General features: G+C 31.3%; 1 protein-coding gene across 1 annotated transcript; it reads left to right on the top strand.

Moving 5' to 3' along the window:
* The first annotated feature begins 1,449 nt into the window (after positions 1-1,449).
* Positions 1,450-12,296, top strand: LOC126700036 (D-xylose-proton symporter-like 2). The gene is made up of 14 exons (XM_050398014.1): positions 1,450-1,744; positions 2,331-2,431; positions 2,896-2,974; positions 3,244-3,303; positions 3,424-3,490; positions 3,584-3,708; positions 4,695-4,796; positions 5,756-6,124; positions 6,203-6,250; positions 6,353-6,415; positions 8,444-8,524; positions 8,765-8,863; positions 11,281-11,418; positions 11,935-12,296. The coding sequence occupies exons 1-14, from the start codon at positions 1,700-1,702 to the stop codon at positions 12,064-12,066; spliced, it is 1,509 nt and encodes a 502-aa protein (XP_050253971.1). The 5' UTR covers positions 1,450-1,699; the 3' UTR covers positions 12,067-12,296.
* The last annotated feature ends 1,808 nt before the right edge of the window (positions 12,297-14,104 follow it).

The following is a 14,104-nucleotide window of genomic DNA, read 5'->3' as shown; positions in this document are numbered from 1 at the left end:
ATTTTTCTATTTTTTAACTAATTAAACGAGTGGTTTTAAGGCACTTGTTAAAATATAATTTTAGAAAAATTTAATATTATTTTTATTAAAAAAATAATATTTTTTTTATATGTATAAAATTTATAAAAATATTTTCTAAACCAATCCTCCATTAATTTTTTTTTTTAATTTTTTTTTTATTGATGAGGCTGGACAGAGCAAGCAACCATAGAAAAATTTATTTATTTATTTATTTATTTTTTTGATACGATAGAAAAATTTATTGAACAACCTTCATCCACGTAATTCATTGACACTCTTTCCAGTACCAGCGTGCCTAGCTTAGCAAATGGTGCCGTTACCGTTAAAAATTTAAAGTTTAAAGTCTTCCAAATTATTTATCGAGATCCTTCTTAGCACTTATCTTGATTTTTTACTCAAGATTTGAAGCATCAATTAATTATTAAGTCCAGTTACTATAAACTATAAAGTCTTTTATATTTTAATAAAAATTTAAGCATGAACTTGCTTATATGAAGAAAAAAAAAATTAATATAATCATAAAAACTTATTATTAGAGAGCGGACAGCCTTAGTCCATGATGTTTTTTAATTCTAAAGTCAAGATAAAAAGTGACTTTAAGTAAATAAGTTAAGGAAAATGTTTGTTTCCAACTACTAAAAGGAAAGGAATTTGACATGTAACCTATCATGTGTGACTTATTTAACTCAACTATATAAATGAGTTATGTGACAAGGGCTAATGTCATTTTTCTATTAATAGAAATTTAAGGCTCCAAATATGTTTAGAGCCAAAATTTGTCCATAATTTAAATTTTTTTTCTCAAATAAATAATCTTATTGTTTTTTGAACAATCTTATTTACTTAAAGCTACTTTTTATCTCATCATTAAGTTGGATTGGCGGTGCTGTGTTTGCGTTTTTCTTTTTTTTTTTTTTTTTTTTTTTTTGACGTGTGCATTTCACACAGGGGTATCTGTCAGTGGGTCCTGTACATTGTGCACAGGACCCAGCACCTCTTTAATAATCCAAATTTTCACTGGAACGGTACTATTCAGTGGGTCTCGTGTATTGTTTACGAGACCTACAAATTTCTTTATTCAGTAACTTTTTCATTAAAAATGGGTCATATAGCATTATTCATACATTTAAAAATTATTTTGTTACCACTATTTTAATTTTTAGTTTTAAATTTTCAACAAAATAAGCGGTATCCAAACAAAGCAGTAGTACTATATTTTTTTCAGACTATATAATGTACATGGATAAGGATAACATAGGAAACCATTAAAATATTTTTTCTTTCTCTTCCCCTCTAAGCTTCCAATATTTGTTAGAAATTTAATTGGTCAGCATAAATCTGACGTCAAAGAATAAATAAATAAATAAATAAAAAACTGTCGCATACTTTCGTGTACTCATCAGTATCACCACCTCAACCAAACTTCCTTGACTGTCTGTCTATACTCTATACTCTAACCCCCATTCTCTTCTTTCTCATTATACTATACATTCTCCTCCCACTCTCACACCTAACCATCCCAAACCATCTCTCAACTTTTCTATTTACCGCTCCTAAATTACTATTTACCATTCACCCTTTTTCTAAATTAATTTTATATTATATATACGTATAATATAAAACTATAATATAGTAATTCGCTTAAAATTATCTCTCTCAGACAGAGCTTCATTCAAAAATGGCTTCCGATCCTCAGCAACCCACGTTATCGTCTCTCGGCAAGGTTTTCACTATTTCATGCTCCCAAAAAAAAAAACTGTATATATTAATTTCATTCCTTTGTGGTTAATATTATTTATGCTCTGTTTGGATGCTGAGAAAATAAAAAAAGCAAAAGCAAAAGCGTAAAGGAAATTGGGGAACTGGAAGTTGTATGAAATATGAATTTGAACAAGTTGTTTCATTGTATAGAATTATGAGACGAGAAGTTAAAATTTCTGTTGAAATTAAATGTTAAATGTCAAAATTTTCACTTTGAGATCATTATCACAGTGGATTACTGGGATGGTTGTGTTTCTAATTTTTTTTTTTTAATTATAGAAAATTACACTGCTTTATTGGAAACCTAATGTTTATTGGTTTTAGTGTTTTGAGATTATTTGTGAAAATTTCTGAAAAAAATGTTTGTACATAACATATGATATGTGTGTTTTTTTTGCATTTCATACTTGTTTGGATGCATAGAAAGTGCACAAGAAAAAAAATTAAAAGAGAGAGATAGGAGAGAGAGAATTTTGAATGCTATACTCTGTTTTGGTGTTTAAGATTTATTTTTTCAAGTAGTTGATTACGTTGTTGTTTTTATTTAGGTAGGAAAGTCTTCTGGTGAGATTGGCAGTGTAGAGGAGCCTCTTATTAATGGGGGGGTTCATGGTTCTGAAAACTATTCTGTTGTCGCTGCAATCCTACCGTGAGTATTCAAATTTCTGTTATAAATTTTACCCTTTTGACCTGATTTAACTGAAAAATTTGTGGTGCCTTATGCTATGATAATGATGTTTGGCGAATAGTTGCGACATTAGTATGTTTAGCAGTTTTCCCAGATAGGAATGTGTTATGAATTATGTTTTTTTTATCAATATATGTATATAGCTAATTAGTTACAGCTTTAAATTTACAATTTTTACTAAAAGTATGATGCTTCATATTTTTATATGTATCTTTGTTCGGCCATGTGAGGCAAGACAAGGTTAAAAGTGAGGTGAATTTCGGAAACTTCTTATCCTGGTTAGGTGCCACCAGCTTGGTGCTGTTCATGTCCCACTAAGACCAAGGGTTCAATCTGATAATGTGATTGCTCTTAAAAATTTAAACAATAAATTTGCACCTAATTATTTGTAGCCTCACCCATAAGGAGTGTCTTGTTATTTCCAGATTTCTCTTCCCAGCTCTTGGAGGACTACTGTATGGCTATGACATTGGTGCTACATCTTGTGCCACAATATCTATAGAGGTATGCTTTTAATGTAATTTTGAACTGTAGTGGCATTATATTCATCTGACTTAGCTTGTTTTCATTCTTTTAAATGAAAACTCTCATTTAAGAGCCAAAAAAGTATATTTGTATTTCCTTGCTTGAAGGACTCACTCTAAAACTGCAGCTTATATAAGATAATTTATTATTTTTTGACCCCATACTACTGTTAATAGCTTGTAGTTTTCTTAAATAACTAAGTCAGGTTAAGGACATTCTTTCATAATAACCTTTGTCTTTTCTTGCAGTCAGCGACACTAAGTGGAATATCATGGTACAACTTATCTTCTGTGGAGATTGGTCTCATAGTGAGTTTACAACTGACTCTTTCTTGTTATTGTTATATGTTTATGGGTTGATATTTTACACTGAGGGGGAAAACAAATACATGCTTTTGTTTCTAATTTTGTGGATGCTACCTATTGCAGACTAGTGGCTCATTATATGGTGCGTTGATTGGCTCTGTCTTGGCCTTTAATGTTGCTGATTTCCTAGGTTAGTTTTTCTGTTACATAGAGAGCTATACATTAAATATCTGTGATATTTTCCATGTCTTGATGAAGTTTAAATGGTGAATATGAACCAAAGGAAGAAGAAGGGAGTTGCTTGCAGCTGCTCTATTGTATCTTGTTGGAGCGCTTATAACAGCATTAGCACCTGACTTCCCTATTATGGTCATTGGGCGCTTTGTGTTTGGCATAGGAATTGGACTGGTAATAAACATCATGTGTTGTTCACTCTATACATATCCAGCTATGGACACGCCCGCATGCGCACACACACACATCTATGTGGTACTATGTCCATGTTAATATTCACATATCTAGGCACTTGTATCTCCATATTAACATGCATATCCACGTACCTCTATTTTCCTTAAAACAGTTTGTATAAAGTAAAATTAAACCACTAGGTAATACAACTGGGCACATATATTGAAATTTTAAATCCATTATATTTATGTGAGGTATTTATCTTAAAGGTCTTTATAATTTTTTATCCCTTTTCAATTCTAAGTGCACTTGTGGTTTTCTAACTTCTGGAGGGGTTAATGTGGGAATAGATTTGCAAAGGAAAGAGCAAAAAGAAATAATGCTGGGGGCAGGAAGACAAATTTATTTTAATTTAGTTCTATTTAGTTTTAGGAGTCAATTATGTTGTTGTTATTTTGTATTATTATTATTTTTATATTGCTCTATTGGATTTTATTAGCTAAGTAGGTTATTGGTATTTTACTTGAAGTTTTATTTAATTTCCTAGAGTCAAAGTTATTTTCATAATTTAATCCAAGTCAGTTAGGGTAAGGATCTAGTCCAAGTAGTCTATATAAGCGTGCTATTCTATTTCTATGGAGACAAGTTTAGGATGAGTACAATTTCAGTTGATATTTTTCCAATGGATAGGTGTTGATATCTAGGTTTTCTATCCCGCTTGGTGCTGACTCCAAACAAATCTTGATGCTGATTTTTAGGTCTATTTTTATTTTTCTGTTCTTGGTGATTTTCAATCCCCTTTAAGAATTTGTACTGCATTAATTTCGTCATCAGATATCAATGGTCTACACCAGGGAAAAGCAAATATCGCCTGCTTATGATATATGACTTAACTATGCATGCTTGAAGAATATAGATGTTAAAAAAATGTAGTTTTGTCTTTTTATTTTTATGTGAGACATGATTTTTAGTTTCTTCACTTTTAGGCGATGCATGCAGCTCCTATGTACATTGCTGAGACAGCTCCAAGTAAGATACGTGGTCGACTAATCTCTTTGAAAGAGTTCTTTATAGTCCTTGGGATGGTTGTAAGTGCTTCAACTTTGAACTGAGGATAATTTATTTTAGGGTATGCAGTAAGCTTCTGTTTGGTTGGGGAGAAAAGTGGGCGGATGGAAAATGGGTGAGAGAAAAGTGAAAGGAAAAGAGGAGCTTTCCTCCGTTTAGTTTGCAAAAGAAAATAGAGAGGAAAAGTAGGTGTCCAGGTGTTTTCCACCTGGGTCCACCAAAACCACATCTCCTCGAAATGGGGAGAAAACTGTGTTTACAATTTTACCCTCTCACCAGCATTCAACCACCCAGGTACCAGCCAGCCAAAAATTTAATCTTTCCTATCTTCTTCTACTTTTTGGGCTTGCTTTTTACTAGGTACCAGCCAGCCAAAATGTTAAAATAACATTGTTTGTCTTTTTCTCCAGCACGTGTGTTAAAATAAATTAGCCAAAATGTTGAGTAAAGAAAATGGCTGAGTAAAAAATAAAAAAAAGTAAATGTGATGTGTTAACTTTTATAAGATGTTATCTTTATTAATTTAATTAATAATAAGTAATGTTTTTATTATTTAATAATTTTAAAATTACTTCTTATGTACTATGTAGTTGGGTTATAATAGTTAATTCTTACCAAACTATTTTTTCTATCATCTCATTTTTCTTGTCAACCGAACAAAGGAAATTTTTTTTTTGTTTTCCATCTTTCCTCTTTTCCATACTCTATTTTTTTTTTTCGATGACATAGGAGAACTTCACTCAAATAACTTTTCCATCCTCTATACCAAACACACATAGTGGGAAACTAATTTTTTTTTTTCCTCCCAACATTTTCCATCCTCCCAACCAAACAGAGCCTAAATGAATTGCAGCTAGTAAGAGTTGTCTTGGATTTAGATGTCTCTTTTCTAGCTTCCTCAACAAATTTATCATTAGTATATTTATTTAATGTATTTGCGTATAGTCTACAAGTTGTAAGCACTTGCAATCTTGTGCAGGGAGGTTACGGAATTGGTAGCCTTTTAGTTGAAACAGTTGCTGGTTGGCGCTACATGTATGGAGCTAGTACCCCTTTGGCAGTGATTATGGGGATTGGAATGTGGTGGCTACCAGCATCACCTAGATGGCTACTTTTACGTGCCATTCAGGGAAAAGGCAACATGCAGGAATTAAGAGAAACTGCAGTTGGTTGCTTGTACCGGCTCAGGGGTCCAGCCTTTGGTGACTCAGCTCCTGAACAAGTAGATGAGATACTGACTGAGCTTGCTTATGTTGGTGACGAAAAAGAAGCTACGTTTAGTGAAATGTTCAAAGGAAAATGCTTGAAAGCTCTTACAATTGGTGCAGGATTAGTCTTGTTTCAACAGGTATTTTTGTTTGAAGCAATAGATCAGAATTAGTAATTACCAACACTGGTTGATATGCACCATTAACTTTGATGACAGATCACCGGGCAACCAAGTGTACTATACTATGCTGGATCAATCCTTCAGGTACCTTTTTGATTTAGAACTGGGGTTCTAATTGGGTATTGAGTAACTGTACTTCTTACTGTGTCAAATAGACTTACATCCTAAGCCAATATAGTCTGGTAGAGTGCAGGATTCTCTGCAGCATCCGATGCAACACGGGTCTCAATTTTACTAGGTTTATTGAAGGTAACATTTCCTTTTTCCTTTGAATAACTGGATATTAGATTCTTACTAGTTGTTTATCTCATTATCCATTTATCCTCAGACTCCTTTAGCATTTGAAATTGATGAATGGAAATTCTTGTGTAAATCCACAAAATATATTTGGGGTATGTTGGGAATTTGGGCTAGGAAAAGTGCATTATGTAAACAAGAAATTAAAAACATCTACACAATATACAAAATTTAACTCAGTTTGGCCAATTCCCTACCTATATCTATGAGAAACACTAACCAAAATTCACTGTCAACAATATGGATTACAACTTCTATAAAAAAATAAAAAAAAAAGGAAAAAGAAAAAAAGAATTACAACTGCACTAAACAAAACCTCACATTTCATATTCAGATTCTCACAAGCACAAAACCCAAATCACAATACACCCATAACAAACATTGAATACTAACTCCCAAATCTAAAATTCTAGTACACCCATTGATGCTCTCATAATAATACAACAAGCAAACTCTTAACTCACATGTGGGTATCTTTTAACCTCAAAAGAACTACCAAACTACTTTTCAAAGAAATCCATTACTTATTCTTTTAAGAGTCTTCTCATTGTAAATATATATATATATATATATATATGAGTACTGCTTAGGCCAAAGTCACCAAACCCTTTATTGTACTACCTATTTATATATATATATATATATATAAGGCTTCAACTCCCATTCCTTGGTAGACAAGAAATACGATAATACTTATTTGACAAGACAATGAATATACTTTCCTTTAGCTTCCAAAAAACCCAATAGGTAACCAAATCAAAATAGGAATTTAAGGCAATTTCCAAAAAGGTAAAATACTTCAGCTTCCCCTAGTTTTTATTGAAAACACATGGATCACCCTCATATTCCTAAGAAATACTCGGACCTGATATATATCTGGCATGAGCTTCAATGCAGTATGTTAGTAATGCAGGAGAAAAAACTGTTAATTGCACCATTTAAAAAAATGTGAAATGCTTAAAATACCGATGGCTTTGTTATTATAAGATTACCATAAATCTTTTGCCCTGGACCTATACCCTCTATGTGTACATGTTATATTTTGACTTTTTCTGAAAATGAAGGATAATTCCTAATTTCTTGTCAAAAGTTTCATCTTAACCACGTCTCTTCTCCCACTCATGAAATTTTTTATTATATTGAATCTATGACAGCATTAATTGAATTAATGACATATTTATCTGTTTATGTACATGTATGCATGTGATAACATTTGTTTTATGCTTTTAATATTGACACTGGCATGCATGTGTAAGAATGTAGGCTTTGAATGAAACAAATTGGTCCCTGCATAAAAGGGATGAATATTGTTGATTACTTCTCTGACTAATATATTAGTGTGGTGTGCATATGTCTCATCACCTGTGTACTGCAGAGTAGGTGGTTTATTTCAAAGATTTATGCAATCCCAGTACTCATCATTTTGTGTTTGGTGTTTGCCATTGAAATTAATCATGTAAATGGTGATAGATGTTATTATAAATTTTCTTCCATCATATAAAATCTGTAAAATTTCTCCTACACTTCTCTCCTGAATAGACATCATGTGTGAGAGAGAAATTTGATAGTAGTTATATATATAGGGACAAGATCAAGTTGCACCTGGGGTAACTTTTAGTAATTTTACACTACCTAATAATTTTTTATCGGGTTAATATTTGGAAAATCCCACTGTTGGATTACATGTTCTTTATGTTCTTAACTTGCATGTCAAATGTCATACCAATCGAATATTATTTTCTATTTGATTCGTAAACTTATCTTTTATGCATAATTTTAAAATATAAAAACTTGAAATTAAATATTTAATAGATAAGATAGTTATTGATCTTTGATCATCGTGAATGTGTAACTTGAACTTAGCCTGTATATATATAGGAAGTTAATGTTTGAGCAAAGAACTTGGCAACTTTTTTTTTTGGCTAAACCAAAGAACTTGGCAACTGTTTCATAAGAAATGTGTTGTTTTATTTTTTGTAGTTGATCATGACTGGAGTAGCTGTTCTTGTAGTTGATAAACTTGGAAGGAGACCTTTATTACTTGGAGGTGTTTCTGGGATGGTAAGTCCCACTTTTATTCATGAATGTTTGGTAGTTTGATTTTAAAATTCCAAAATCTATACTGTATTTACTAAAAAAGTGAGAGGTCAGTTTATCGATATTGATCCTTGTTTGAACTTGCTTGTTTTTAAACCTACAAAGGGGATTGATTGAGGCTTGGGAGTTCCAATTATCTGAAAAAAAATGGACTTCTGAGCTACTTATTTGTAAGATAAATAATATATACACTTCGTGTACCAGGTTATCTCTTTATTCCTTATCGGGTCATATTACCTTTTCCTGGATGATGTACCTGTTGTGGCTGTAGTTGCACTGCTGTTGTATGTTGGGTGTTACCAGGTAATTAACAATTTCAATTTCATCCTTTATTGAAGTTCTTATCCCAGAATTTGTGTCTTGATATGATGAAACATTTTTGTTCCATCATGCAGTTTTTAAATTTATTTATGTGTGGTGTTTGTTGAAGGCGGTGTCTATTAGTTAATAGTAGTGGCCCTCATTATAGTTCACCAGTAGAAAGAACTGTTAGATTATTGATGGAATTTCCGCATTCTATTATCATAGCACAAAAAGATAGATCTTTCCTAAACTTCCATGTAAGTCATGAAAATTTGATTTCTTTGTTTTAATAAATTCCTCTTTCCAGGAAACAGGATCTGCATATCAGCCTTAATTAGATCTTTGTTAAACTTCCATTCTTTGACATGTTGATTCATCGTTTTTTTTTTTAATTAATTATTATTATTTTTAAATTTGTCTTTCCAGGAAGCAGGATCTAAATATCAACTTTAGTTATCCCATTTTGTGCAAATTCTTTAATGTTGTAGCTTAAAATATTAGGTAGATGATGTCAAGGCTGGCTTGATATAGTTTGAGGTTAAGGCAATAAATTTAAACATCAATTAAAAAAAAATTATTTAATACTAACCAAACCAAGGTTAATTCATATAGAAAATCAAATATCATGGTTCAAGCATAAAATTTAACAAAAATAAATGGACATTTTTATTATTATTTAAAATACGGAGGTTTACTTTATTTTGAGTAAGGCGATGCATGGCTAGGTAAAATTGTAATATAATTTTGAGTAAGGCAATGTTAGGCCTAGTCCTAAAGCCGGACTTGGATGATGTGCTCTCCCATGTAATTCTAATAGATCTGCTGAGTTGGCTTTTCCATATAGACAAGCTATGAAATTTGTAAATTTGTTAGTTTATGATAAATGAGGAAGTTTCACACGCATACACTTAGATTAGGCTAGAGAATGACTTATATCTCTAATTTAAAAAAAAAAATGTGGAATATGAATTTTGTAATCATTATCAATCAGACAAATTGTAGTATTATAGTATGTCAATACTTTTTAGGAGACTTACACCCAAGAGAGAGGTAGAGATGGAGGACCTTTTTCCCTTTCTGGCTATCTGTCCATTGTTATGTACTCACCTATTTCACCATATGAACTCAACTTAGTTCACAAAATTAATGGAATAAGAATTTATTTAAGAAATGGAACAAAGACTCTCTGCTATCTTGAACACTTAAATGATCCTTGAGTGGACCTGCAACCTATGCTCTGGCTGCAGGATGTTGACGCCTTCTTCTTTTTACTTGTCCTAGTAAATCGATGACCTCTGCCGGGTGGAGTGAAACATTAAATGCTTTTTTAGCAAAATCTATGCATTACTCAAATTGAAAATATTTTAAATAATTTTTGGTAAGCAAGCAATATGGACAAAATTGCAAACATTAACAATACCCCAAGTCCAAGGTTCAAAAACATTTGTTAACTAGGAAATCCTAATTTTATAGTTAAGTGCATCAAAGAATGATCTTTAGGCCTCTAGAGTAAGATGTCTTTTCCTATGGTCAAAATTGCATTCTTCCTCCTTGTGCATTCATGGGAATAATCAACGTTTGCCAAGATAATAGCAAAAATATATCATATTTGAACAAGGATGAAGTCTGCAACATTAAAACACAGAACCAGGATTTGTATTTATGATTTTCCACTTCAAACATTTATTTCAGCACAAGGGTTATTGAAAAGTGGGTGTGACAATGAATTGAAATTAAAAAGGACTAATATAATAAATAATAAAACATATATAGGGAGGAAACATACGCTTTTGCTTACCATAGTCAAAAGCATATTTGAGGGTGGACTTGTGTTCACAAGCACTTGATGCATCTTTTTCTAATATGGTAAAGCTCATCGGAAGCCTTTTGGTGAATGATTGATCCTTCCTCAAAGAGATTTGTTCCTTCAGTAAGGTACAACTTAGTACCACTTCTAAAAGTAGATGAATGATCATAAAAATTTGTTATGATAGGGGTTATAGGTGACTTTGGTAGAAGTCATTTATTTTTTACTCTTGTTAAAGTGCATTGTTCTAAATGGTTTCCATTGTACTTTCTAGAGACGATTCTTGCAATGTCAACGTAATAGTAGAATGTCTTGAGAATGTACCAAAATAAAAAAGAATTTTTCTTGAGAAAGTGACCACATATGTGAGGGTGAAAACACTTACTATTTGACAATGTACCAGGGATATTTTTTTCTCACACGTATGGCAGAGCAAGAATAATTTCTGTAGATTTAGTTAAACAACTTCTGCCGAATTTGAATCTTGTTTTTTAGCTATCTTGTAACATTCCATTTTAATTAGCTTCTGTTCTCTAGGTTTAGACGTTTTCTTGCAAATATGTTTCATTTTGTACACATAACAATGCAATTTTTAAAATTGGTCTTGCAGTTATCCTTTGGTCCTATTGGTTGGTTGATGATTTCGGAGATTTTCCCCTTACGTCTTAGAGGGCGAGGACTCAGTATTGCAGTGCTTGTGAATTTCGGAGCAAATGCACTGGTGACATTTGCATTTTCCCCATTGAAGGTGCTGAACTCTTTCAATACTTTATTATCCCAACACTATGTCCTTTGACTTTCTGGAGTAGAGATTGATGCTATAATTAGTTAGAAAATTATCAAAATCACTGGATGACACTAAACCACATGCTATAACCATGACTTGTGAGTACTTATTTGTCAGCTTGTGTTGGTGTCTATCTGCTGCATTACAGTGAGATGTGATCAAGTTTTTGATACGTTTAGCTGTTTTATCCAGTAGCACCAAGAGAATCTGTTTTTATTGTCATCTTTGCCCATTCCATGCTCTGTTAGTGGGATTATCGTAGAAAATGTTTTCCATAAATAATTAACTTTATAAATAGAAAAAAGGGCATGATTATCATAGAAACTGGATGTGCTACAGAAACACAAACACATGAATACATACAAGCATGTACATATGCATAGAAGTACTGTTTCCCATGCAGTATTAGTAAATTAACTTCATTATATTTGCATGATCATCTGGAAGTTCTTTTTTTTCTTTCACATTTAATTACAGGCATTGCTTGGAGCTGCAATATTGTTTTATATATTCGGGGCAATTGCTGTGGTGTCTCTTGTTTTCATATTCTTCGTGGTGCCTGAGACAAAGGGGCTTACTCTTGAGGAAATAGAAGCCAAATGCCTTTGAGATTTTTTGCCTCCATTTCCTCATACTGAGTTTTTGTTTTGACTTAAGGTTGGGATATTGTTACATAATTTCAGGTTGGAGAAACCTATATTGTATGCAATTAAGTTGTGTCTGTAATCACACAAGTCATAAGTTGAACTGATGTTTCTGTGGTCTCTTCTTATTAGAGTGTACAGGCGCCGTAGAATCTTCATGTCTATTATATTCTCTCTATACATGTGTTATTGATTGTTTTTTTCCCCTGATCCATTAAAGAAATAGATGTAATTCCCATCCCCACCTCTCTGTGTGTGTTAAATAAACTTATTCTTGTAATTCTTTTTTGTCCAAAAGAATTTATATAAAAAAAGAGGTTATGACTTAAGGTTACATGGTTAAAGTCATTGTTGCCAATCCACTTATATTAAGATTAAGATATTGAAGGGTTCTAGTTAGTTCAACTGGTAAAGTCTCTGATGGTTGAATAAGAGATCTGGGGTTCAATCTCTGCCTATATCAAAAATCGATTGATGTTTTAGTTTGATGATAATAAGTTATCATCAGGAGCGAACACTATAGATTAAAATTCTCTAAGAAAAAAAAAAAAAAAAAAAAAAAAAAAAAAAAAAGACAGTGACTAACTCTATGTTATTTAATCATTGATGATGTGACAACTTCTAATCACTAATTTTGTAAAGAATGGTTGTATTCTAAGAATTTTAGGATGTAATTATCCTAAAAAGATTGACAATAAAAAATTTACTATTAATTAATCACATGTTTACGTTGAGTTTGAATTTCAAGATGAATATCAATTCACTTTCAACCTTGTGACTTACTTATTACTGTCAAAAAAAAGAAAAAAGAAAAAAGATTAAGATATTGAATAAACAAAATCTTCTAAGGGAATATTGTTTTTATATTTTAACTTGGGTACGAATATTGTTTCTAAATCTAATAGCCATTAAGTAGGAATTTTGGACGAGAATTATCAATCTCGGTAATTCATTAAAGTTTGCTAATAAAATCTTTTAGAAATATAATTCTAATAACCATCTTAATTTTTCAAAATGCGAAAATTTCAACTCATATTTTACTTTAGAAATTTCTTTATTTTATTTTATTTTATCTTGAAAATGGAAATGTTAATTCTCAAATGTGTTGCTTTACTAAAAAAACTGCCAGTATAGCTTGAAAAAGAAAAAGAAAAAGAAAAAGAAAATGCTATAGCACTTAGGTGCGACTTTAAAAAAGAAATTACATGAAGATAATATTAATTTTTTTTAGAGCAAGAAGACAATATTAATTAAAGATATATATTTGTATTACATTTATAACTTTAAATTTATGGGTTTTGTAATTTAAAGGCATTTAAAAAAATATCTATAAATGTTTAAATATTAATTCTACTTTACAAGATATAAACAGAATATTTAAGAAATTATGTTGACACCTTTTATTTATTTTTAGAAACAAACACACACACACAAGAAAGAGAGAATGAGATTCTAACATAAAGACATATTATAATATGAGTATAAATTATAAGTATATCCATAAAATTTTCTCTCAAGAATTATATTCTTATGAATTTAAATTTTCAAGAGTTAGTAGTTCTTGAGTTTTTATCTTTAGCTCTTTAGTTTTAGATTTCTTAATAACCGATAGCTAAGACAGTTTAACCATATTGCCACTTGTAGAGTGTTCAATGTTCATGGGTAAGAATTTAAGATGAGATTTCAAAACTAGAGACAAAAGGAGAAATAAAGGAGGAAGAAATTGATTGAAAAATTATTATCCTGAGTGCCCCACGAGGAAGGAGAAATAGATTGAAAAATTATTCTATGATTACCCCACAAGAAAGGAAAAATTGAATGAAAAATGATCAGGTAAATTACAAGTTTGGTCCTTAATCTTTACATTATTTTTCAATTTGGTCCCTAACATTTCAAATGTTTCAATTTAGTCCCTAAACTTTTTGATATTGTATCAAAATAGTTCCTACCGTTAAGTAGTGAATAGAAAAAACTGATGTGACTAACAATAAGATTAAAATATT

The sequence above is a fragment of the Quercus robur genome, chromosome 9 (genome assembly GCF_932294415.1).
Source record: "Quercus robur chromosome 9, dhQueRobu3.1, whole genome shotgun sequence".
Lineage (NCBI taxonomy): Eukaryota > Viridiplantae > Streptophyta > Magnoliopsida > Fagales > Fagaceae > Quercus > Quercus robur.
This window is presented reverse-complemented; position numbering and strand designations above follow the sequence as displayed.